General features: G+C 42.7%; 1 protein-coding gene across 2 annotated transcripts; it reads right to left on the bottom strand.

The window, feature by feature from the left end:
• Nucleotides 1-3,858: 3,858 nt before the first annotated feature.
• LOC129706481 (uncharacterized) lies at nucleotides 3,859-26,779 on the bottom strand. Of its 2 annotated transcripts, XM_055650815.1 has the most exons (8): nucleotides 25,805-26,779; nucleotides 23,507-23,579; nucleotides 22,857-22,917; nucleotides 19,829-20,036; nucleotides 16,594-16,692; nucleotides 16,317-16,449; nucleotides 11,779-11,993; nucleotides 3,859-5,661 (listed from the first exon to the last, which is right to left on the bottom strand). In XM_055650815.1, exons 2-8 carry the CDS (start codon nucleotides 23,510-23,512, stop codon nucleotides 4,440-4,442), a joined length of 1,944 nt encoding a protein of 647 aa, XP_055506790.1. In that variant the 5' UTR covers nucleotides 23,513-23,579; nucleotides 25,805-26,779; the 3' UTR covers nucleotides 3,859-4,439. The 2 variants fall into 2 exon arrangements, with proteins under 2 accessions (XP_055506790.1, XP_055506791.1); XM_055650816.1 differs by lacking the exon at nucleotides 25,805-26,779 and having other exon boundaries at nucleotides 23,507-25,780.
• Between the last annotated feature and the right edge of the window lie 799 nt (nucleotides 26,780-27,578).

Genomic DNA, 27,578 nt, shown 5'->3' with positions numbered 1-27,578 from the left:
TAGCGCCTCCCACACCAAGACGACGCCCTCAAGAGCCGATGGTTCGTTGTACCCTTAGGTTGCCACCAGATGCCGCCACATCACCACCCCAGAACCAGAGGCACCAAACTGGACGGGACGCTGAATGAGGCGGCCCAAACGCGTAGATACAATCCCACGCCCCGGGGGCTTGCTTGGTTCGGAAGAATCTCCGGGAGCCCGGGACGGCGGACGCCCGCGACGGGGAAGTTGAGCCACATGGACTGGCTCGCTCAGGTCCAAGTGGGCCGGTTTCAAACGAGCCATAGACACAGTTTCACGCCGGCATCCCATGTCCAAATCAAATGTAGTAGGCCCGTGCCGCAGCACGCGAAAGGAACCTTCATACGGGCGCTGCAAGGGTGACTTGTGGGCCAAAGTATCTGCCATGAGGTTGCATTTCCCAGCAATGTGTCGGACGTCCGTTGTTAACTCCGAAATAGCCGCCAGCTGACGCTGCTGACAGGCAGACCAAGGATCCGAAACCTTCACAAAAGCAAACAAAGGGGCTTGTGGTCCGTGAAGGCTACGAAGGAATGGCCCTCGAGGAAATACCGGAAGTGTCGCACTGCGAGGTGTACGGCGAGCAACTCCCGGTCGAATGCGCTGTAGCGCTACTCAGGTGACGGCTGAAGAAGGAGAGAGGCAGCCGACGGCCATTAACCAACTGTTCCAAAATGCTGCCGACTGCAGACTCCGTGGCATCCACGGGAAGGGCTGTGGGGGCGTCGGCCGACGGATGCACGAGCATAGTCGCCCGAGCCAAGGCCTTCTTCACCCCTTCAAACGCTGCCATGACGACAGCTTCCCACTGTATCTCCCGTTGCTTGCCCGTCAGCAACTGGAAAAGCTGCCGCAGAAGTTCGGCAGCCGCCGGAATGAACCGGTGGTAAAATGTTACCATCCCTACAAACTCTCAGAGGCCACGTACCGTAGCAGGCCGCAGGAACTGGTGGATTGCCTCAACCCTGTCTGGCAGAGGCACTACTCCATGCCGTGTCACCCGATGCCCCAGGAAGTTGATGGCCCGAAGGCCAAATTGGCACTTGCCAGGATTAATTACGAGGCCATGGTCATTGAGGCGCTAGAAGAGTAGACACAGATGGGCGCAGTGTTCCTCTCGCGAGCGACTTGCCACGAGGACGTCATCCAAGTAGACAAACAGGAAGTCAAGCCCATGCCCCATGGTGTCCATCAGGCTCTGAAAGGCCTGTGTGGTGTTCTTGAGGCCGAAGGGCATCCGCAGGAACTCGAACAACCCGAACGGGATGATAATTGCCGTCTTGGGGACATCCTCCGGTCGCATGGGGATCTGGTGATATCCCCGGACTAGGTCGATCTTGGAGAAGAACCTAGCCCCGGACAGATTGGCTGAGAAGTCCTCTATGTGGGGGACAGGGCAACAGTCAGTGGTCGTAGCCTCGTTAAGGCAGCGGTATTCCCCGCACGGCCTCCAGCCGCCGGACATCTTCGGTACCATGTGCAGCGGGGAGGCCCATGGGCTGTTGGAACGTCGAACGATGCCCATGGCCTCCATACTCCGAAACTCCGCCTTTGCCATGAGGAGCTTGTCAGGAGCGAGTCTGCGGGCGCAGGTGTGGCACAGTGGACCCGATGTCAGAATATGGTGCATGACACCGTGCCTCAGGCTGGCCGAGCCGAACTTAGGGGAGACAATGTCCGGAAACTCAGCCAGTACCTGGGCGTAGACACTGTCGACAGTCGCTACGGGGTGCTGACTGGCATGGTGGGCGCAGTAGAGTGCAAGGAGTATGGTTGCAAAACTTGCCTTCAGCAGCGCTGCAGTTCGGTCACTGCCCGTGTGCGCAACTTTGGCGCCTTTGAGGGGGGGGAGGGTTTAAAATGCCGTTATCTCCAGGCTGTTTAAATCGTTGTTGGTTAGCCGGTTTAGTTGCTCAAGAAAAATCGCTCCGACTGCCGTTCTCTGCACTTCTTTTTAAACTAAGTTGAATAATTTAATTGTTAGAGTAAATTAAAAATCATCTTCTAAAGCCGTGAATGCCAACAACGGGACGGATCTCACGTAGGGCACAGGGCAAGGTACGCTGTTTATTTTTACATTAAAAAGTACTTCTTAAGGTGCCTTTAATCAAAATTTTAAGTTGCGAGAAGGCGACTTGGAGCCTATCCGAACCGGCAGTATTTTTCCTGCCGACATGGTGTTCAAATTCACTGCAACTGCAACATTCCAAACCGTCGCGTTCCACAAAATCCCACTCGCAAGATGATTTAAATGGCCATTAATTTACAGCAATTAAACACTAAATTCCTTCCATTTGGCCTATAAATTCAAGACAATGAGATTTAAAAATCATGTTATATTGTGAATTCTTGTGTGAATGTTATTTGGACATTTAGGCTATTTAAAAATGTAAATCTTTTCATAAGAAATGGATAGATGTTTAGATCTAGTAATTGAATTTTGGAATTAGCTATAATTAGGTAACTAACTAATGATATGCTTTAATTTCAGGTCATCCAAGCAAGATTGTTTAATATTTGTTTCAGAATGCTTCAATCTATAATAACTGAAAATTTATTTCAGTTCTCTTAATTTAAAAAAAAGTTATGACTGTCCTTGATCACAGCTTTTGTGTTAAGTCAATGGAAAAGCAATAGGGAACAAGATGCTAATTTCCAATATGAAAATGGCCATAACTTTTTTAATACTGAAGATATGAAAGTGAATCAGTTGTCAAAATAAACTTCTTTTTGTGCTTTATCTGATGGGATAAATTGCAGAATTGATTTTTAAAATCTCAAAATTTTGTAACATTGCTACAAGACCTTCTCAAAAGTTGACATGTGGACGAGACGTTGGTCCCTCACGTCCACGAGGAGCGACTGCGACCGCAAGAAATCTACGCCCAGCAGCGGCTGGGCCACATCTGCGATGATGAATGGCCAGGTGAAATGCCATGTGCCCAAAATGACAGGAACCGTGCGGGCACCATGTGTGGATTGTATTGTCAATCGCAGCTGTTAACGGGGGGCCCCTCTTACCAGCACGAAGGTCGAGTCCCGATTGGGGCAGTACGCTGACCTCCGCCCCCGTATCCACCAAGAACCCGAGCCGCGTGCGCTGGTCCCAGACATACAGTCGATGGATCCTGCCGGCCACCGCGGTGACTATCGGCGGCCTGCGCTGCCGTTTCCCAGGAACGAACATGGCTGGCAGCATTGGCGGGCTGCTGAACCCCAGCACTGGTGGTAAAAAACACCACGGGTTATCCAGGTAAAGATGACCCGACCGGCCGTCTGCTGGTCAAGGGCGCTTACCTGGCTGGGAGATCCAAAATGTCGGTAGCTTCAGGGAGACCGCGTTGAGTCCGGCCTCGTAGGTGGCAGCGGCAGCATGCATTTTCTTTTCAAATTTCCCTTTCAGGATTACACTCCTGGGTGTCGAGGTCACCAGTGTGGCGGGGACATGAAGGAGTCCAGCCAAAAACTAATCGGACACAAGTTGCGTGCACTAGACGTGTTTATTTTCTCCAATACAGCTCCCTACTCCTCAAAGGTCACGGGTGTTGCCCGGCCTTAAATACCAACTCGGGTACCGACCCCGTGACTAGCGCCTCCCACACCAAGACACCGCCCTCTAGAGCCGATGGTTCGTTGTGCCCTTGGGTTGCCACCAGGTGGCGCCACAATGTGACATTTCGGGTCAACACTCTTCAAATGTATTAGGCTCAAACCTGTTCAAGTGAATTTTTTGGAAACAGTCTATCAAAGTAATTAATCAATAAGCTTTTCTTTCACACCTAAAGAGCCATGGGTGTGTTAATTGTTCAGGACATTTCGGGTCAACACTTCAATGTATTAGGCTCAAACCTGTTCAAGTGAATTTTTTGGAAACAGTCTATCAAAGTAATTAATCAATAAGCTTTTCTTTCTTTCCTAAAGACATGGTGTGTTAATTGTTCAGGATGTTCCAATGTAAATTCTGCCTATGGATTGAATCACAATTCAGGAAGACACAACAAAGCACGCCTCTCTCTCCTAAATTCATGCCTCATGGGCAGACAGTGACTTCTGCAGAGGTTTGGTCAAAGTCAGAGAATAAGGAGGGAAGGGAGTCTTAATAGTTCACATCACCCCAATATAAAAGAAACAAAGTGCTAGAACACACGAAACGTCGCCCATTCCTTCTCTCCAGAGATACTGCCTGTCCCGCTGAATTACGCCAGCATTTTGCATCTACCTTTGATTTAAACCAGCACCTGCAGTTCTTTCTTACACAAAGTGCTAGAACAACTCAGCGGGACGGGCAGCTTCTCGGGAAAGCACAGATAGGTGATGTTCCAGGTCGGGATTCTTCTTCAGATTTCTCCAGCCTGAAGAAGGGTCCCGACCCGACACAATTATGGAAAATTGAGAACAATCTTCTGGATTGCATCTCTCTAAGAAGGTGTTCGGCATGAAATTGGAGTAGGACAAGTCATGGTTATTTTTGGAACTTCACCACCATGAGAAGTAAACAGTTCAACAGTACGTTGTGTGGAGGGATTTTTGCACCATATTAAATCGTGTGGTTGCGGGAATTGCATGTGCTGCGGTTCATTCTCAGGCTGAAAAGCGTGATTCTCCCTCCAATAAAATTGATGAGAAGACATATTTGTATTTGCAGCAATTTTCATATTCCTGGCCAATTGTTGATCTGCTGTGCCACAGTAATGTAATTGCACCAATTTCTGCTGAATTGTAGTCCGCAATCCCAAATTACATACGTTTTGAAGGCGATGATGAGAAGATTGGTGACAAAGTTGTCTTAGCTTCCTGCATTGCTTCTCGACATCAGAAAGCTTTTCACAAAACTCTGGGGACTCCTCCTCAGGAATTGAGTAGGTATAATTCTGCGCTGTTTGGTTTAATGACTGATGGATGGGCACAAGTTTATTTTTGGCTAAAGCCTGATTTGCACCAGCATCCTTGCACTGCTCTCCAATCTTGGGGACATGTGTAGCCATTGATTGAGAATGAGCACGCCAGTCAAATGATTTCTTCAGCGAAGATTTCAATGGTAGTCTCTGATTATGGCATCTTGCACCACACTTCACCATGGGCACTCCAACAGTGGCAGATGTGCTTGTTACCCTCTCCTGCGACATCTGATTAAGTTCAAACATATACTCTTCAATTCTGCTATCTTCACTCACACTGGAACTGGCTTTGGATTCATTATCAGAGCATTTGTTCAACACACTGGAGCAAGCTGGTGTTTTGGAGGCTTTGGTAGAAAGTGACTTCACAGAGACTTTGCTTATACTGGTTCCTATAGAGGAGCTTGATTTAATCCGTGGACATTTTTGATCAGGCTGCTTCACTATTTTGTTCACCCTTCCTTCCGGTTTCACACCTTTTGGAATCCCGGCCAGAATGTTGTGGACATCTAAGCTTTGGAAAGTTGTTTGAGATGACACCTTTGCAGCATGATCCAGATCAGCTCCTCTCTCCCCAGTGAGGTTTTCCACATTTTTAGCACAATTATCATCCAAGCACAATTGGCCAGAGCCAGGGTGTTCACTACAGTCTGCAGCCTGACTCACAGATCTGTGCTCCAGTTCCAAATCTAATGTAATTTCATTCGAGCAGGAGAGACTGCAGCCTTGTTCCAGTTCAGTCCTTCAAAATGTAAAAATACTTTTAAGGATGCAATTTAAGAAAACAATTTTTTGCAAAAATATTATTTATTCTGGAGATAATTTTACATGTTGCTTTCTCTGTGCAAAATAGTGCACCTTTGTTCTGTTATCTATTCATTCATGGGACCAGGATAGCATTGGATCAGCATTTATTACCCTTAATGTGCGAGAAGTCAGAATTAACCATGTTGCTGTGTAAACATTAAATATCAATTTTAATATTGAGACATTGCTTCAGTTAGAGTCAAAGCAAATGAACCAGAATAAGAGTAATGAATGAACAAACTTGATACTAGCAGCATATTTTTGGATCCACTCTTTGAAGGATGGTGGAACAAGGGAGCGGCCAGGGGTGAGTCAGTACATTCAAACAATAAGCTAACAGTGGCATTAATAAGAGTGTCAGCAAATGCAAAGTAGTATGGCAATCAAGGTAAAGTAAAGAGCTAGAAACAGGTGGCTTGGTGAGGACAAGTGCGTGGCTAGGGAGAACTTCACCTCTGGATAAAATGTGACATGAATATTGCAGGCAGCCCCAAAAGATGGCATTAATATCCATGCATGCATTAACTCACCATCACCTTTCACAATCCATCATGTGTCTCTAAGTTGTGATATTGCGTGCCTTAATTCCATTAGAGGATGTGCAGAGATTTCCATTCATCTAAATTTTAGAAGAGCATGGAGCTAATGACAAAGTTAATAGCTGTCAAGCAGGACGATGGTCTTGTTCTTCCAGAATTTGTGATGGAAACATCTGCTCATCCTGCAATTGAGTTAACCCAAGCAATATGACAACTTGATGATGGATTGAAAAAGGTGATGATTAGTTAGTGCATGCATGGAAACGGATGCCATGCTTTTAGACAATGGTACTGAGAGGTTGGTTATCTTATTGGGGAGGGATGTGATATAGATCACAGGGGTTCCAAGAGATAACTATGAGGAACAAGAAGGATAGCCATAACAGGCGATTTTTTGGCTTTGATTGGAAGAACAGAGCCAAGTGAATACAGCTTCTCTATGGAGGGAAGGTTTTGGAGAATGACGGCATGGTCAACTGTGCATAACATTGTCATTCTGTGAATAACAACTAATTGGACAAACAATATCAATGGCCAAGTACATCATTGCAAATTCAAAGATTTAATAATAGAATGCATACCAACAGGTCCTGTCCACAATGAGCTAATCAGATATTTTTGATTAAATGGATTTCACTTTTTAAATTGGAAGAACAGCAGAGGACCTGGGACAGGTCACACAAATGACACTCCAGCCTACATTACCCCATCCAAAAAAATCTTCCAATCTTTACTTCACATGAATTTCTTCATCCTGAGTAAGGATCTCAATCACTAAAGAGTTCTGCAGCTTTTAAATGTGAGCTATATTGGAATTGTTCATCCGGAGACATTTCTTACAATATTCTGCCGTCCACAAGATGCAAAGGTAACTAGGAACCTTTCATATATCCCTTGCTTGGGATGTAGCTACTCTGCTCTAGCGGGAACTTACTGCCTGCCTCTCTTTCCGTGGCAGCCACAGGCGGAAGATAACTATAATTGATTGGTTTACTGGTCAAGTGATAGACACTTTAATAAAAATATGGCATGCTGGAATCATGTAGGAGGTCAGGACACATCTATTGAGAAACAGCGTTAACATTTTGATCAAAGTGTAGCAGATTCATTTTGTGTAAATTCTCCCCACACAGGTTTAGTTTAGTTTGGAGATACAGCGCAGAAACGGGCCCTTCGGCCCACCGAGTCCATACTGACCAGCAATCCCCACACATTAACACTACCCTACATACATTAGTGACAATTTTACATCTATATCAATCCAATTAGCCTACAATCCTGGACATGTAACATGCAGAGTGTTTCTTCCAGTGTTTTCTGCTTTTATTCCAGATTTCTAGCATCTGTGAGGTTTCCATTGCATGCTTGGTCACAGTGAAGTGGAGCTGAAGACACACATAGGCAGAGAAGGACAGTGGATTTCCATCCCCAAAGCCACTCGCACTAATCCCAGGCAAAGTTGCTTTTAAAGACATAGCGATCTAAAGGGGATAGATTTGATCTTTCCTATTGGGAGTATGGTCAACTGTTTGCTCCAGGGATACAATAGCAATCTCACCCAGGCCAGATTTCTCACTCCAAGCAAACATAGTTAAAAATGCCTTCGCAAAAAAAAACTTTTAAATATTACTATTGGTTTACCAAAATTCTGACATACACATAAAATTAAGATAGAAACTTTTTCAAGGAAATGCTTTGACCCGTTTGAGGAAAATACACATTGTACAATGCATTGTTAGTGGGGGAGAATTAGTGAGATTGGTGATTATGAATTAGTGTACTACTAAAAGGCACGTACGTCTTGTATACCATTCACAGGGTACTTTGTGTCAAGGGGAATTTGTAACTGCACCAGCATTTCAGCATTGTTTTAATTTCTGAACATTATGTTGGGGGACATTGGAAAAAATAGGAAACCAATGTCAGCAACCTCTGGATTCCCACATTTAAGTGTACTTCGGTGTTATCCGTACATTACTGTCAGGTATGTGGTGTCATAATGTGTGAATTCAGTATGATTAAAACTGCAATTTCCAGAGCTGAGTACATGGACTCAAAATAGAAAATTTTAATATGTCCTTATAAATAAATAATTGAAAATCTAATTCACCTACTTAATGAATAAAACAGTGCTTAAAGAAGCGCCACATCTTTGACTAATTATTTTCAATACACAAACGTTTTGCTTCTTTCTATATTATGCAAACCTGGTCTCTAAAAACAGATATACGATTCCTGGAGCTCCTAATGTCATAAATACTGTCCTCGAGTTTGGGTTACTGATGGGCACTGCTGATGTTTGAAGCAAAATGATGAAGCTTTATGGACTGAATAATCTTCACTCAGTCTTATGAACATCGCAAGAACATATTTCTGATATATATGGCCTTTTATGTTGGTATTACAATTTAAAGACGTGTGCAGGAGGAAATGAATGGAAATAATGAGAGATACAGGAGGGAATGATGAAAGGATAAGTAGACTCAAGGTACAAAAATGTAAGAGCAGGAAAATTAGAATAAGAAAACAATTTGGAGGCTTTTGCCTGCTTTTCCGAGAGGCTTTTAAGTGCTAACTTTGTAGTTAATTTTTATTCTAGTTGGTTTCTTTTCCGTTCTGGTCCGTGGAAGATGATGCCTGGGAACAATGGAACGTTCATCCTGCAAATAATGGGCCAGATCAGGCTCCACTTTGGTCAGCAGTTCTGTAGAAGGGGCTCAACACGAAACATCACCCATTCCTTCTATCCAGAGATGCTGCCTGTCCCGCTGACTTACTCCAGCATTTTGTGTCTATCTTCACTGAATATCAGCTCCGGGTAAGTTAGCACATTCCTTGCAATGGTGCTCGTGTACTACAGCAGCAAATAAGGAATATCAAACTTCCCAATTGTGAAAGAGCTCAGACAACTGTGACAGAGGAACAGCTGTGGCAGTGAAGCCTGGATTTCAATGTATCCCGCTGGGCCACTAAAGGATCATCTAACCATGATGAGGTTTGAGTGGAAAGGCTGCTGCGACAGGAGGGCAAACAGAAAGGAGTAGCACAGTGGTGCAGCTAGTAGAGGCATTGCCTTACAGCGCAAGGGACCAGGTTCAATCCTATCTTTGGGTGCAGTCTGTGTGAAATTTGCATCCTTCCTTTGGCCGCATGAGATTCCTCCCTCATCTCAAAGAGGCGCAGATTTGTAGGTTAATTGGGCTCTGTAAAATTGCCCCTAATGTGTAGGGGGTGGATGAGAGAGTGGAAAGCAACAAGCTAGTATGAACAGGTGATCAATGGCCAGTGTAACAATGGTCAATGGGCTGGAAGGCCTGTTTTCATGGTGTACCTCTAAAACTAAACAGATTCAACACAAGCCAGTCTATTGTTCAGCGACCATCTATAATGTAAAGTAATGCTACACAGTTACAGTACAGGGGATGCATCCATCAAATCATGTCTGGAAACAGTAGCCAAACATTTGTGGCAAATTAAACATTTAAATTATTCCCAAGAACAATTCTTAGAACAAAATTGTATTCTTAGTCCAAGTTTCATATTCCAGGAACACGGTGCTTGAAATCCAGACAGGCCCCTGGGATATGACTGTTGAGAGTGAAAAACCTTTTCTAGTTTTACTTGCATAGTTCTACATACAGTGAGCGAGGATAGATCAAGATGTCGTGGATCGTGGATGCATTAGTAATCTTTTTCCAATGCTCTATGGACTCTGGATCAGTTCCTGTGGACTGGAGGGTAGCTAATGTAACCCCACTTTTTAAGAAAGGAGGGGGAGAGAGAGAGAGAGAACAGGGAATTAAAGACCAATTGGCCTGACATCGGTAGTGGGGAAGATGCTCGAGTCGATTATTAAAGATGTAATAGCGCATTTGGAACGCAAGGACAGGATCAGTCGAAGTCAGCATGGATTTATGAAGGAGAAATCATGCTTGACTAATTGTCTCAAGTTTTTTGAGGATGTAACAAGTAGAATGGATAAGGGAGAGCCAGTGGATGTGGTTGGGTATCTGGACTTTTAAAAAGTCTTTGACAAGGTCCCACACAAGTGTGCAAAATTATAGCACATGGTGTTGGGGGGTAGGTATTGACATGGATAGAGAACTAGTTGGCAGACAGGAAGCAAAGAGCAGGAATTAATGGTTCATTTTCAGAATGGCAGGCAGCGACTAGTGGGGTGCCGCAAGGCTCAGTGCTGGAACTCCAGTTATATGCAATATATATTAACGATTTAGACAAAATAATTAAATGTAACATTTCCAAGTTCGCGGATGACACAAAGCGGGGTGGCATTGTGAGCTGCGAGGAGGATGCTATGAAGCTGCAGGGTGACTTGGATAGGTTGGGTGAATGGGTAGATGCATGGCAGATGCAGTATAATGTAGATGAATGTGAGGTTATCCACTTTGGTGGTAAGAACAAGAAGGCAGATTATTATTTGAATGTTGTCAGATTAGAAAAAAGGAGGTGCAATGAGACCTGGGTGTACTTGTACATCAGTCACTGAAAGTCAGCATGCAATTACAACAGGCAGAGTGAAGAAAGCTAATGGCGTGGTGGCCTTCATAGCGAGAGGATTTGAGTATAGGAGCAAGGAGGTCCTGCTGCAGTTGCATAGGGCCCTAATGAGACTGCACCTGGAGTATTGTGAGCAGTTTTGGTCTCCTAATTTGAGGAAGACCATTCTTGCTATTGAGGGAGTGCAGCGTAGGTTGACCAGGTTAATTCCTGGGATGGTGGGACTGACATATGATGAAAGTATTGATCGACTGGGCTTATATTCTCTGGAATTTAGAAGGATGAGAGAGGATCTTATAGAAACATAAATTTCTTAAGGGATTGGACAGGCTGGATGCAGGAAAAATGTTCCCGATATTGAGGGAGTCCAGAACCAGGTGACACAGTTTAAGAATAAGGGGTAGGCCATTTAGGACTAAGGTGAGGAAAAACCTTTTCACCCAGAGAGTTGTGAATCTGTGGAATTCTCAGTCACAGAAGTCAATGTACTGGATGAATTCAAGAGAGGTGGATATAGCCCTTAGTGCTAATGGAATCAAGGGATATGGGGAGAAGGCAGGAACGGGGTACTGATTCTGAATGATCAGCCATGATCATATTGAATTGCAATGCTGGCTCAAAGGGCCAAATGGCCTACTCCTGCACCTATATTCTATGTCTAATGTTTTCTATGTAGTGGGCATGAAGATCCAGTACAAAGTGGTCAAATTGTAACATTATTTGTTAGATACACTCAATGCCATAAGATGACAATGCCAAAAAATAAAGGATGGATGAATAAAAGAAAGGATGTGAAGACATTAGAGAGGGTCCAGAAAAGATTTACAAGAATGGTTACTGGGATGGTGGGACTTCAGTTACGAGGAGCGAATAGAGGCCAGGATTATTTCCTTTGGAGGAGCATGAGGGGAGGAGTAGCGGTTTTCCTCAATGCTGCAGTGAGAGCCACCAATACATTAAAATTGAAATACATTTTAAGAGGAGTTTCAGTTCACCTGGTATTTCGTTTCTCTGCGATCGACGATGCCGAGGGTTTTTGTTGCCTATTAACAGTTTTTTTCACAAAGGCTTTTGTCCATTTCTTTCTTGCAACACAGTCTGCTGAGCTATTTGCAACATTGGCACTTTTTACGCCCTTCACACTTATAATGTCACCATCCATTACGTACCCATGTCCTCCCTGGAACCTTGCTGCCACCTTTGTTTTTGCCTGGTTTGTTTAAAAAAAAGTAAATCTTGAGCAAGTCTGCAACAGCAGAATAAAAGCACAAGCTCATAAATAAAGCAAGAACAGCAACTTCACACAAATTTAAAATGTCCTCATGTTACAAATAAGAGCAAGTATTTGTAAACCTAGTTCAGACCTGTTCAGTATTAAGATCCATATCATTACTAGCTTGCAGGTACTTGCCCTGGGAAGATTAAGAGATGGCATAATTGAAGTGGTTAAGATGATTAGGTAGATGGAGAGAAAGTACTTCCTCCAATGCTGTAGTCTTGAATAAAGGGCTATAATTTAAAAAAGCCATTTATAACTGAGCTCTAATTCAGAGTTAATGGAAATCTTGAACTCTCTCCCACATGAGATTATTAAAGTCAGATCAAATAAAACATTTTAAAACATAATTTTTCCATGCAGGGATATTATGGGACATCTATCCAAGGTGCGCAAGTGAAGATACTTTTCGCCACTTTCATATAAATGCCCCACAACTTACTGGGAGTTTGCAAATCAGAACCAGATATTTCTGAAAACAGCTTAGAATAAAATCCTATCACTTACTTGAAAGAAAATGAAATGTTAAATGTATTATTTATAAGACACCGATGGAAGCAATTCAGTGTACCACACCTATACTGGCTGCTTGGAGTAAACAAGACAATTACACTGCATTTCCCCAGACATTGCCTCCTAACTTTACAAAGTTGTTGCAAAGAATTTAACAATTCTCGTTGATGTTTAGGGGCTTCCTCTGGAATCCTCCCTATTTTTCCAGTGTACTTTTCATTCTCCTGGCGTAACTCAGACTGGATACAGTAATACTGAAGAAGGGTCTCGACCCGAATTACTTCTCTCCAGAAATGCTGCCTGTGCCGCTGAGTTACTCCAGCATTTTGTGTCTACCTTCGGTATATAAACCAGCATCTGCAGTTCCTTCCTACACATTTCATTGTCTGACTGGCAGCAGATCAATTACTATTCCTTTTACAGACCAGCCAAAGTTCAATCTCACAACCGATGCTGGGAAAAATAATTTGAAATATCTTGGCATAAATTAATACTTGGTATGCACTTGCGCAATGCAAGAGCAAGCCAAAACCCCAACACATCGCCTGAGTCAGTAACTGTGTAAATAATCCAATTTTTTTTAAAATAAGAGTATAAAGGCACATCCAGATGTTTCCTCTGCAAGTGTGGGCTTAAAGTGGGAATAATCCAAATTCTTTTTGGTTTTTATTTAATTCATAACGGTGTCAAATTGCAATTACCAGAAAGGAAATCATAACACAGGTTAAGGCCAGAACATTAAAGAGCTCTTCATACTTCTCAAGTTGCAAACTTTTCTTCCTTTAAATCTTAGTTTGCCAAAAAAAACTGGAATAAAGGACTTCACAGAATCGCTAGATTTTGGAATGGTGGCTGCAGATTTCAAGGTAGCAAATATAATCTGACGATTCAAGAGGTGGGAGAAAGGTAGCAAAACACGAGGCCAATTAGCCCATCATCGGAAATGGGGAAGAGAAACGGAAAAAGTTAGAAGCGCTCCGCAGTTTCATTAGCACCCATAAGGAGAGAAACAATGGCCCTCAATGGACATGTAAAATAAGAAAGTTGCAGAGTGGGTAAGTGTGGAAAGAGCCAAGTCTCTGTTAGGGCGCACACCAAAGTTTGCTGCTCTGATGAGGCATTCAGCACCAATGCCTTAAGCTGTCTTCCATTCTCCGTGATCATGCCTTTCCCTCCACCAGATTTGTCAGGGCTCACTCACCTCTCCTCTATTTCTTATACTTCTGCTCTCACTTACTCTCTTCCAAGCAGAACAAGGATAGTAAATCTCATAACCTCACTTTCTACACCATCTCCAGATTCAAAAGATTATCATCCACAATTTATGGAACCTCAACCCGATTTTATCACCAGGTACGTCTTCCCATCTCCTGGCAGCTTTCTAAATGGAGCAGATCCTTTTGCGATTCCCCTGGCCCACTCGTTCATCTCCGCCTATCACGCCTCTATTTCACAGCACTTTCCCGTGCAAACAGAGGAGATGCAACACCTTCTCTCCTTCCATCCAGTGACTGTTAATCCATGTGAAGTGACAATTTTCTTCCAATTTTGTATATTGTATGAAGTGCCCATAGCCTGTTCTTCTCTACATTAGCAAAAGCAAATGCAGATTGGAACCATTTTGCAGAGCAACTCTGTTCAGTCTGCAAGGGAGACTCCCAGCTCATAATGAATTATTTTTCATTTTAAATGACCTGTTGACATGTTGACCTCAGTCTTCACCCTCATATATTGGTCTGCCAATGTCCAAGATATATTTGGCAAGTGCACATTAACTTTGATCCAGGAAGGATGTACTGCTCAAGTCTTATTATTCAATTTAATGATTTCAGATAAGCAACCATTAGGCACCACAGTATCACAGATGATTGATCTGCTGTCTAACAATTTCAATGATCTGGGTTCAATCCTTCCCTCTGGTGCCGTCTGTGCGGAGTTTGCGCATTCTCCCTGTCACTGTGTGGATTTTCGCCAGGTGCTCTAATTTCCTCCCACATCCCAAAGATGCACAGGTTGGGAGGTTAACGTCACTGCAAACTTGTCTCGCCCATGGATGAGTGGTAGAATTTGAGCGAGTATTTGGAAATGTGTAGAGATTAAATTGGGGTTAATGCAGATGAGTACTTGGTCTGTGTGGACTCAAAAGGTTGAAAGGCCTAGTTCATGCTCTATAACTTTCTCTCTCTGCAGATTTAAATGTACCTCTGTTATGATAGTTTCATTTTAGTTTAGAAATGCAGCGCTGAAACAGGCTGTTCGGCCCACCAAGTCCATGCTGGCCAGCGATCCCCACATACTAACACTATCCTACACACACTAGGGACAATTTACAATTTTACAGAAGCCTTCAAACCTACAAGCCTTTGGAGTCTGGGAGGAAACCAGAGATCCCAGAGAAAACCCATGCAGGTCACGGTGAGACCATATATACTCCGTACAAACAACCGCAGTCAGGATCAAACCCAGATCTCTGGTGCTGTAAGGCAACTCTACTGTTGCGTCTCCATGCCACCCATTAATTTATTTCTTTTTGTTTTAAAGTTACTTTTATCCTATAACCCCTCACTAATATTCCATCTGCCCTGCAACTGCAACTTAAGGAATGCTTATTTTCTCATGTTTCCCCATCCGATGAAGAGTCCTTGACTTGAAAGATTAAATCCCCATGGATGCTGTTGGATCTGCTGTATTCTCAGCATTGCATGCTTGTCTTGTATTTTTGCTCAAATGGGCAATGGGGTAATTGCTAGAACCAATAAGGAGGAGAGTGGTAACAGAGTACTTAAAAAGACAAATATGATTGGGTAAAACCAACAAGGAATTACGAAAGAGAAATCATCTCGACAAACCTGAAGAGCCTTTTGACTTTGCGTTGGGTAAGTAAGTCGGAGGCCAATAGACACAATACCGTGGTTTGTTATTCAAAAGAATGCAGGATGTTGCCACATAAGAGATTATTATAGAAAATGAGGACTAATGAGACTTGGAGAAACACATTAACAGTTGATTTATGGGAAAGAGTGTGTGCTATTTTTGAGTTGGGAAGTTACAACTAATGGGTCGTTGCTATGGTCAAAGGATGGATCTCAGCTATTTATATCACCTCTAATTTAGCCGAGATGAATTAACTTAACGTGTCTAGTGGTTAATGATATAAAATCAGCTGAAGAACTAAGGTAAGGGGATGGTGCAGTATCCAAAAGGTGAAAAAAAAGTTGATTAACTCATGAGATAGAAAATGTGACAGAGGGTGTATTATGAAGAGAAATGTCAGGAAAATTACAAAACGCAGAAGCTTTCAGTGGGTGGAGATAGTGGGGTGGGGGCGGTGTGGAGAAGACATAAAGGGTGAAAATGGTGGAACCTGATAAGAAGAGGATGGAGAGTGAAAGGAGGGTGGAGAGAGAAATATAGAACTAGAGGTAAGGATGATGGGTAGAAGGGAAAATATAACAACTCTCCCACCCACCTCTTCACCCCATTCCACTCTACCCACCATTCCTTCCCTCACCCATCTGAATTATCAGCCAATGAATCACTCCACCTGGATCCATCTATGTCTTGGCCAGTTTTGCCCAATCCTTTCCCCTTTCTACCTGCCACATGCCCTTACGCCACCAGTTTGAAGGATTCCCACCAAAAACTTTGTCTCCCCATTTCCCTCAATAGATTGAATTCCTCCAGCAGAAGCGATGATATGTTTGATTTACAATAAAATGTTAACAATTCCAGTCATGAACATACCTTTTGGAACTTGGTTGTTAATGGTCCATTGCAATATCTCAAAGATGAGCTAATCCCATCGATGTCGTCGCCCAATCCAGTATTATCGGAACTTGTACTTGCTGATCCATCTGCTGAATTTTGCAGATTTTCCCTATAAAATAAATCACTTGCTTCCAGTATTTAAAAGTGAAACCAGTAAGAATTCATTTTATTTCATACAAGTTGTGATCTTAGAATATTCTACCACAACGTGTGATATTTTGTTACGAAAGAAACAAAATGGAAAAGTGCAAACCTTGTTGTGCTGGATTCTAAGAAAGAAGTTCTTTCTTTTCTATTTCCAATTGGCCTTTCTTTATATGTCATATTATCACAATTTCCACTCTTGTAACCCCTAGAACAGAATGCAAAATACTACTTACCATTAAAAGATAACAAGTACATGGATAGGAAAGGTTTATAAGGATATGGGGTAACTGGAAGTAGTTTAGATAGGTATATTGGTCAGCATGGACAATGCGAGCTGAAGGGCCTGCTTCTGTGTTGTTTTGACAACCGCTGCTATCAAATTAAAATAAAAACATTTGCAGCAACGTTCTACCCCCAAGTTCTCAAATAAATGGATCTCTTGATGCATTTTAATGTTATGCAGTACTATAATATTTAAATTATTTGATTGCTGAAATAAATTAAAAACATTAATTAAAATATCTACTTTATGCAAATGAATGCTTTAAAAAAAAAGTAGCTTTATTGTCAAGCTTGTTTCTCTTCTTACATTAACACAGCAAATTTATTGGCAAAGTATTGTATTTTGCTACCAATGCTTATGCTGTTGATCTTGTTACAGATATTCTGTAACCTTGTTACAGATATAGAAACATAGGAAATAGGTGCAGGAGGAGGCCATTCTGCCCTTTGAGCCAGCACCACCATTCATCGTGATCATGGCTGAACGTCCCCAATCGGCCCCAATCAATAACCCGTGCCTGCCTTCTCCCCATATCCCTCGATTCCACCAGCCCCTAGAGCTCTATTTATCTCTTTCTTAAATCCATCCAGTGATTTGGCCTCCACTGCCCTCTGTGACAGGGAATTCCAAAAATTCACAACTCTCTGGGTCAAAAAGTTTCTCACCTCAGTCCTAAATGTCCTCCCCTTTAATCTAAGACCGTGGCTCCTGGTTCTGGACTCAACATTGGGAACATTTTTCCTGCATCTAGCCTGTCCAGTCCTTTTATAAGTTTCTATAAGATCCCCCCACATCCTTCTAAACTCCAGTGAATACAATCCTAGTCTTTTCAATCTTTCTTCATATGACAGTCCCGCCATCCTATGGATCAATCTCGTGAACCTACGCTGCACTGCCACAATCACAAGGATGTCCTTCCTCAAATTAGGAGACCAAAACTGTACACAATACTCCAGATGTGGTCTTACCAGAGCCCTATACAACTGCAGAAGAACTCCTCTACTCCTATACTGAAATCCTCTTGTTATGAAGGCCAACATTCCATTAGCTTCCTTCACTGCCTGCTGTACGTGCACGCCAACTTTCAGTGACCGGTGTACAAGGACACCCAGTTCTCGCTGTACCTCCCCCTTGCCTAACCTAACCCCATTGAGATAATAATCTGCCCCCTTGTTTTTGCCACCAAAGTGGATAACCTCACATTTATCTATATTATACTGCATCTGCCACGCATCTGCCCACGTCACCCTGCAACCTCTTAACATCCTCTTCACAGTTCACACTGCCACCCAGCTTTGTGTCATTGGCAAACTTGCTAGTGTTGCTCCTAATTCCCTCTTCCAAATCATTAATATATATGGTAAACAGTTGCGGCCCCAACACCGAGCCTTGCGGCACTCCACTCACCTGCTATTCTGAAAAGGAACCGTTCACTCCTACTCTTTGCTTCCAGTCTGCCAACCAATTTTCTATCCATGTCAACACCCTACCCCCAATACCATGTGCTCTAATTTTAGTTACCAGTCTCCCATGCAGGACCTTATCAAAGTTGTTCTGAAAGTCTAGATACACTACATCCACTGGCTCCCCTTCGCCCGTTTTACTTGTCACATCCTCAAAAAATTCCAGAAGATTAGTCAAGCAAGATTTTCCTTTCATAAATCTATGCTGACTTGGACTAATCCTTTTACTGCTATCCAAATTCCCCATTATTACCTCTTTAATAATTGACTCCAGCATCTTTCCCATCACCGAAGTCAGGCTAACTGGTCCACGATTCCCTGTTTTCTCTCTCGCTCCTTTCTTGAAAAGTGGGATAACATCAGCTATCCTCCAATCCACAGGAAATGATCCTGAATCTATTGAACATTGGAAAATGATCATCAATGCGTCCACTATTTCTAGAGCCACCTCCCTGAGGACCCTGGGATACAGACCATCAGGCTCAGGGGATTTATCATCCTTCAGTCCCATAAGCCTACCCAATACTATTTCTCGCATAATGAAAATTTCTTTCAGTTTCTCTACCCCCTTAGATCCTCTGTCCTCCAGTACATCTGGGAGATTGTTTGTGTCTTCCTTAGTGAATACAGATCTGAAGTACCTGTTCAACTCTTCTGCCATTTCCTTGTTCCCCATAATAATTTCACCTGTGTCTGCCTTCAATGGATCCACATTTGAATTTGCTATTCTTTTCCCCTTAACATATCTAAATAATTCTCAATTAAACTTAATATCTTAAGATCTCAATGAGAGGCTGCCATTCGCCATCTTAAATCTGTTTGTCCCTTCAAACCCATACCCTGACATTTCCCTGTAACGTATTATTTCTCACATAACCATCTACTTCCCTCCTCTAAATTCCCCTCCTCCCACTTACAATAGGAACAAGTTACAGTGGCCAAGTAACCTATGAGTAGGTCCAAGTGATTTGGGAGGAAATGAGTGTACCCAAGAGAAACCTAATTACTTACAGGGACAGTTTCCAAGGTCTGAAGTTTGAACCCTGGTAGCTGAAACTATGTGGCAGGAACACCAACTGCTCTTGTTCCATGATGCTGCCAATAAAAATGATGACTGGGGAGAAAGTTCAATTACTTTCATCAGATGACTAACAATATTAAAGACTGCAACCTGATAGCAGTCCATGAACCAATTTATGAAAATTCATGTCTTCACAGAGTAAACTTAACACTTATCGTGTGTGTCTTATGTTAATTTTAAAGTTGTATGTATTTATTCTGCTTTTATTAAGTGCACTGACAGGAACGGAATAAGAAACAATTTTTTGTTTCTTCTGTTTATATAAGTACTCAGTGAAAATGACATTGAAGTAAATACTGATACTGAAATACTGTTAAGAACATTGCACATCAATTATGAAGTCAAATGCACCAAATGAAGTTTGAATTTAGAGAAAATAATACTTTAATGCTAAAAGATGAGCATTTGGATGTTTTCTGTTTAATTAGGTAAATACTTAAACATCCACAACAGCAATACAATATATTGAAAATTCTGATATTTTCAGATTCAGTTTAGAGTTGGAATTCTTTACCTTATTACCAAAGGCAAACTGTTGGGCATAGGGACCTTTTGCCCCTGCCAATGAAATCCATTCAATTTGAGAGTTTTCTTCCTCTCCGTAAAATAATCAGCAATACGGGAAATTGGCACTTGAGTTTCTTTTACATCATTCCCTCGAGTGACTGCAGTGGTGATTTTTGGAAGATGTGGGATTTCAGCTTGCAAGTAGGTTCTGCTTCCTAGAACACCACAAAGAGATTTTTCTTTGATATAGCCAATAAGTCATCTAAAACATATGTTTTTACACAAAAAAATGCAAAAGAAAAACAAGATCCGAGTTTCTTATTTCTGCTTGGAAATGTACTTTACCCTCACAATCACCAAAGGAGTTGAAATATGTTGCAATTCTGCCCGTTACTTTCACAGTGAATCGGTAATTCTACATTGAAGTTATTTGAAATGTTGACATGTCATTTTCATGTGAATTCTCATATTTGCCACATTATTTTCTAATTAATAATCATGACAGTTTATGACTCATTGGGAAACAATTCAACCTATGTTCAGATTGATTGACAAAGATTGCCTATCTCAATGACCATAACCCCATCCCCCAATTCCATTTCCTAACCAAACCCCATCCCCCCAATTCCAATCTCTTGACCGTACCAATCTTGGCTGCAATGCCCTAATCTAGTAGACCCAACACTGTAAGTGTATATTGCACCAGTGTTCCTGGACAGGATCTGTATTTGAATGGCTTGTCCCAGCTTTGGATGGGTTGAGCAACGCAATGTCATGCCTCGGGTATGTGCTGGGGAGATATGTTGAGGAGCGGAGTCGGCAATTATGTACTTGAGGTGCCTGCGATCGAATATCTTTGGAAGCATCACAGGTCTGAACGAAATGTCGTTGCCTGCAGCCATACATGTAATAATAAACAACAAAACACACAATAAACACAAATTAACATCCACCACAGTGAGTTCACCAGGCACTTCCTCACTGTGATGGAGGCAAAAATCTTAGGGTTACTGTCTCTTCCCTCCTCTTCTCTCTCTGCGCTGAGGCGATACCCCACCGGGCGATGGTAAGTTAGTCCCACGGCTCACCGAGCTCTGCGAACGGGCCGGTTCAAGCTCCGCGGCCCGGGGTGGTCGAAGCTGCCGCCCTCCAGTCCAGCGGACATAGTTGTTGCCGCGGAAGCTCTGGAAAACAGGCACCAGCCTGTGACCTGCGAGCTCCGACGATGTCGTCTACTGGCCCGTGGCCGAGCCCCGGATTCAGGTCGCCGCTGCCAGAATGCCGCCTCAGCCACCGGAGCACCGTCCCGTGCCTGGCCGCCCTCACGGGAGCGCCATCTCAGCCCCGAGCCGGGCCCTCGCCTCACGGCAGCGCTGTTCCAGCCCCGAGCCGGGCCGCCTCACGGCAGCGCTGTTCCAGCCCCGAGCCGGGCCGCCCTCACGGGAGCGCCGTTCCAGCCCCGAGCCGGGCTGCCACAGCCACTGGAGCGCCGTTCCAGCCCCGAGCCGGGCCGCCTTCATGGGAACGCTGTTCCAGCCCCGAGCCGGGCCGCCCTCACGGGAGCGTCGTCCCAGCCTTCGAGTCGTGCCGCTGCCACCGGAGCATCTCAGCCCCGCGCTGGGCCACCCTCACCGGAGGCCGCCAGCTCCACCATTAGGCCTCAGCACAGACGGAGGCAGAGAAGGGGGATACAACAAGAAAAGAAAGAGACAGAAAGCCCTGTTTTAGCCGTCCCCCCCACACATAACACAGCCTAATAACCAAAAATTTAACTAAACAAGACAAAAAAAAACACAAAAAAATAAAAACAGATGGACTGCAGGCGTTGCTTGCAGGTGTTGCTGCGCACAGTACATTTTGGAGCGGCGATGGAGTTTCAGATTGCCCGTGTGCGCTGTCCCAGGCCCAATATGCCATCAGGATTGTTGCCCTTTCAAGCAACAGTACCATGAATGGAGCCGTTAGTGCCTGGTGTTAGTTGATCCATTCCACTGGCTGTTCCTGTTGCTTAAGGTCAGTGGATGCATCCATGAATCTGCATTTTTACTTAAATGACATCTTAAACGTAAAAAATTCTGCTTGTAGCAGTGGTACTTGGGAATGGTGAGGTGGGAAGTGCAGATTCATTTTAAACAACAAAGTTAAAGAATATTTAAAACAATACTCAAGGTACTTTCGTGGATTTATTCCCCCACAGGTAAATGTCATATACAGGGGCATCGTGCGTTTGGGAAGGCAAGGACTGTAAGTCTGAGGAGCCCTGCTATTGGGTATAATATTTAAGACAGAAGATGAGGAGAATAAGTTCTCCAAATTGGTTGTGAATCTTTGTAATTCTCCAACTGAAAGAATGTGGATGCTCAGCTATTAAATCTGGATCTATTCATATATTTTTAAATGGGCATTTTAACAGGGACTTAATTAATTTTGCATGGTATCTACTAATATATATTTATTTCCACTGCCACCCTATCTTCATCCATTCTTGAAATTTCAACTTAAAAATATCACAATAGAAGAAATTCTGAAAATAGTAGAAATCAAGTATAATTGGAGAAATTCCCTCAGAAAAGCATTAGAAAGGTGAAAATACAAAACTCCAGTCAAATGTCCATCTCATCAAATTTCAATTTAAATCACCCCAAAGCACTTGAAATTTTTCTGTTTAACTCCAGGTTTTCAAACAAAAATCGTAAAAATCTAACCTGTATGCTTTTTATTTGGAGTGATACAAGTATTTTGTCTGCTGATAGCAAGTGCTTGTTGTGAAAATTAACATCCGTTAAAGATGTTCTGAAGAATGTTAATAATGAAGTCTAAAAATAGTCCATTAGTTTTATTTTGATACAGAGTAAATCGCCCATTAATTGTTACTTTAACACTTTTTAATAGAACAAGAAAAATTCAAATATTGTAGTTTGTAACAGATAGCAATGAACCAACGTCTCCAGGCAATTGGCTATAAATGTAAAATAAAGCATCTTCCATGAAATTGAAAATTCTTCCATTTATTATTTATAGGATTTTAAAGTTACCTGTTACTCGCAACATTCCCTGTGATTTTATTGATGGTCCTTTGTGGCGTCGGATAGGATTCTGCAAATGTGTTAAAATTGAAAGTTGTTCACAGTACACATAACGCATAATGACACTTGACAAATATAACAAACAAGCAAAATCTATCAGGAATATGTACCTTGTGCTGCAGAGATATCACAACATTGTGTTCAATTTCGATACATTCATTGCATGAATCATAAAATGTACTTGAGTTAATATTCATTTTGCACTATAAATCAGTTTTAGCATAATTTTATTTTCTACTCAGTACTAAATTTATTCTGACTGTGGATCAAATTTCAAAAGTAATTAATTATCAAACAGGACATGGCCTTCATCTAAGTTAAGGATCGAAGTTCAGGTTAATTCTGTGTGAGAACAAGTTACCCATTATTTTGTAGTGAGCGCAGTGTTAAGTTTATAAGTGCAGCGTTGATGAAGTAAACATTTTCCTCCCCATAGTCTGTCATTAAGATTTGTTAAATACATTTCAATGGTGAAATACAAGTACATTTATAAAATCTCTACATTGTCAGAAATGAATTGAGATTACTTCTCCCTAAACACATCAATAATACAAATAGAAGCTATGTTATTATTTCACTCTTAATATAATTGAACTTACAGACATCTTCCTTTGGTGTTTGGTCGCCAGTTGTTATTAAGTCGTCTTGTGGCCAATACTCTTCCCTTTTTTTCTTAAAGTAGTTAAACAATATGTTGAAATCCAGTGGATAAATAAGGAGGCAAAAATAAAAATGCTGGTAGCAAATAAAATAATATTCTACTTTACTGAATTGAGAAAGCAGAATGAGATGATCCAAGTTGAAAGCCCTCAAGTAACATACACTTTGGTGAGAATATACTAGCTGTTGCCGTGCTTTGCATAAACCTTCTACCCAATGTTATATATCAAGCCAGGTTATATATCCATCCACTGCCCCACCCACCTAACAGTTTGCACATAGCACAGAATTGCCTAATTAAACCAATCAAATCAATTGGCTGAATTTGCACTGTTGAATCCAATTTATTTTTAAAAGAACTTTAGATATTTCCAGTTTAAGAACACTGCCAATTATTTTGTATTGGGTGTGAGTTTAAAACAGTATTTCACTGCATCCTGTTCTATCATTTAACTTGTTAAGAGGGACTGGTAGAGCTGCCAGTTCTCCTGCATTGTAATGGAATCTCTGCTGATCAAGGATAACTCCTGGACACTGCTGCAAATAACAAAGAAATGTTAGGTTCATGGAAATTCCTTCAATCAACGGTGGATATAACTCTGAAAAAAAGGTTAAATAACCATTTGGCTGATAAACATAAGAAAAAGTTTCTTTACTTACTACATACAATTCCTCACTTAAACACCAAGTCTGCATGCTACAAGATCCTGACAATGCAAGTTTCAAACATCAACCACCCCAGCAGGAGTGCACCAGCTACCTTTATCATTCAATGGAGTAACACTATAGAGTCCTCAATCAAAAAACATCTTGTGGTCTCCATTGATCAGAAACTTAACTGGACCAGTCATTATATACTGTAGCAACCACTCCAATCTCACCTACACACACCAGGGATTTGTCGGAATGCTCTCCAATTGCCAGGATTGCTGCAGTTTGAACAACACACTAGAAGTATAACACCTTCCAAAACAAAACAGCTTGTAAGTTGGCATTCCCTCCATCTACTTGCTCTGCCCTGCAGTTAGTTGCCAAGGCTATTTACACTGCTACAGTTTCAATCACTAAGCCAAGGAAGATATCAGAAAAAATGAGAATGCTACAAATACCTCTCCAAGTCACACACCACCCAGACTTGAAAATGCATCAGTATCTCCCACGCCCAAATCTTGAAGTCCCTTCTCTGGGAAGACCTACGGCAGCCGGGCTGCAGCAGTTCAAATGGCAGCTCACCACCACCTTCTCTCAGGCACAGCCAGACACAATCACGTCCAATAAATTAAAAACAAACTAATTTGACATTTTAATCAATTTTAGATCAAGACATTATGGTAATTGTTCACACTCAAATTAATGCACATTTGGGTTACTATTATTATCTGCTATACATTTGGATAGGCATACAGATACGGAATATGGATTATGTGCAGGCAGATAAGAGTTGGTCTTAGCATCATGTTTGGCACAAACATTATGGACCGCAGGAGGGTCTGTGGCTGTGCTGTTCTATATTATATTTTGCAAATATTATTTTTTGTTCTGGAGGATCTGTTTTCTGTGCCGTATGTCTGACATACTAAAGCCAAGTCGAGTTAATTAATGTAATTATGAAACGACAAGTACCCAAACTATCCTGGGAGGTCGCAGGAGTAGTTGCAGTTTTGCCACCAAAAATGCCCACTTTAAAGTAAATGTGTAAACGAGGAATTGACTCGTCATAGCGCACAACGAGACTAGTACTTTTTCCACTCACGACGCTGAAAGGTTTACAGTGAACAACATCAAGCTGCGAGGACGTCTTCAGTAAGTTAATCATTACATTAATCAGCAAAATATTCTGTACTCACGCCGAGACAAAAACTCCTCAGAGGAAAGGTCTTGCTTTGCCAATAATCTGATTAATCTGCAGCCTTAACCCCAAAGGCGTTAAAAACATTATTTTAGAATGGGAGAAACTGTTTGACCTTCCATGGAAATAAAAACCAGTAATGTTCACGGCAGAACCCGGTGCCAAAATCACATATATTTACGATTAAAGAGATGAATCTCGAGGTTTTCATTGTATTCGCCCAAACACCAAACCTGCTTTTCCCATGTACAACATTGGGGATTAAAGTTGCAATCAACGTTGCGGGATGATAGCTGGTGTGACATTTTTGTTTGTAGATGATTTCCAATAATGCCAGCAATGGTCTGGACAACATAGCTGACCCAAGAACAGTGCGCATGGAACTTACCATGATGATGGGAAAGTTTGTCTTGGGTGAACCATGCATCTTCCAACTCGCTGTCTGAATGGGCGCGTTTTTGTTTTGTTTTTTAAAAAGGAAAATGTCCCAATTCGGCAGCATGGATTAATCCCCGATCCTCGCTCGATTTTTACACGACCTCGAATCTTTCAGCTGACCCGCAGAGTCGATCTAATGCCGCACCCACACCAGACCACGGGACCCAGCCACGCTTGGCAGACACTGCCCCAGTTCCAAAACTGGCGCCCCTTTCAGAACCCGTCCTGCTCCCAAATGTAGCCGCCCGCATATCATCAACCTAACAGTGACCCCCACCGCCCGCTTCACGCCAGGCCAAGTTGGACAAGACGACTCTCAGCTGCAATGAGTCGGTAGAACAAAAACAAATATAGCTGAGCGGCAGAGAAGTTTAAGAACAACATGTATTGGTGTGTGTAGGCATGGAGTATCGCGAGAGTGAATGGTGGGAGCCTGTGTGGTGAACGCCAGCAGGGGAAGTGACAGCGGCCACGGCCACCGCCACAAGCTGCCAACAGGCAGCCCCGCACTAAACTCCACCAACTCATAGAGCCGCCACTCTTGTAATAACTCAAGCTCCGCAAATTCTACCACACGGGTCCTGCCCAGCTCACAGATGTGTACAACCCGAAGATAGATACAAAATGCTGGACTCTGAAGTAACTCCGCGGGACAGGCAGCATCTCTGGAAAGAAGTAATGCTCTCCGCAGATGCCGCCTGGCCCGCTGAGTTACTCCGGAATTGTGTGCCTGTCTATCTTCGGTTTAAACCGGCATCTGCAGCTCCTTCCTACAACCCGTGCAGACGAACCTTTGGAGACCCGTGGGATGGCTTTGCTGCCAGGCTGCAGACAAATTCTGCCATGTGGGAATTCGGTTCGCGGCTGCATTTCCGACTTGCGAACGAAACCTTGACATAACCTAGCGACGACTTGGCCCAACCCTGAATGCGGGGACGACGACGACAATGCAGGGCAGTATTGAGTCTTAAGTCATGTGCATCAGAACCCATAGGCTAGTAACCGAAGGCGCACATCGCTTGCGACAACATATCATCTCCCTTCACCGCCTGCCACCTCGACTTCCAGTGACCTCCCGAAATTGTCACACTAACCGCCCCAGAGGCCAAACTTAAAAACGGAGTGAAAAGGCAGACCCACAACCCCAAGGGGCTACTTGAGAATATAATGAACTTCACTAACATACGCTAAAACATCGCATTAAACTTTTCCATCCTACCCCGGGGGAAATTAATCGAACGAAACATATAGGGAGGTTTCACGGCAGTCGGGTCACGACCCATGACCCGACCTGTTGCTACGCTACGCCAAGTGGAGTACACGCGATGAACTGCAGGGAAGCTCTGACCATTCATAGCAATGTTACAAAATTTTGAGATTTTAAAAATCAAGTCTGCAATTTATCCCATCAGATAAAGCATAAAAAGAAGTTTAATTTGATACCTAATTCACTTTCATATCTTCCGTATTAAAAATGTTATGGCCATTTTCATACTCGGAAATTAGCATCTTGTTCCCTATTGCTTTTCCATTGACTTAACACAAAAGTTGTGATCGAGTCAAAAGCCCATAACTTTCTTAAAAATTAAGAAAACTGAACTAAATTTTCAGTTATTATAGATTGAAGCATTCTGAAACAAATATGAAACAATCTTACTTGGATGACATGAAATTAAAGCATTTCAGATTAAAGCATATAATTAGTTAGTTACCCAATTGTAGCT

Source organism: Leucoraja erinacea, chromosome 19, assembly GCF_028641065.1.
Source record: "Leucoraja erinacea ecotype New England chromosome 19, Leri_hhj_1, whole genome shotgun sequence".
Lineage (NCBI taxonomy): Eukaryota > Metazoa > Chordata > Chondrichthyes > Rajiformes > Rajidae > Leucoraja > Leucoraja erinaceus.
The sequence above is the reverse complement of the archived record's forward strand: the minus strand, read 5'-3'. Positions and strand labels throughout refer to the sequence as shown.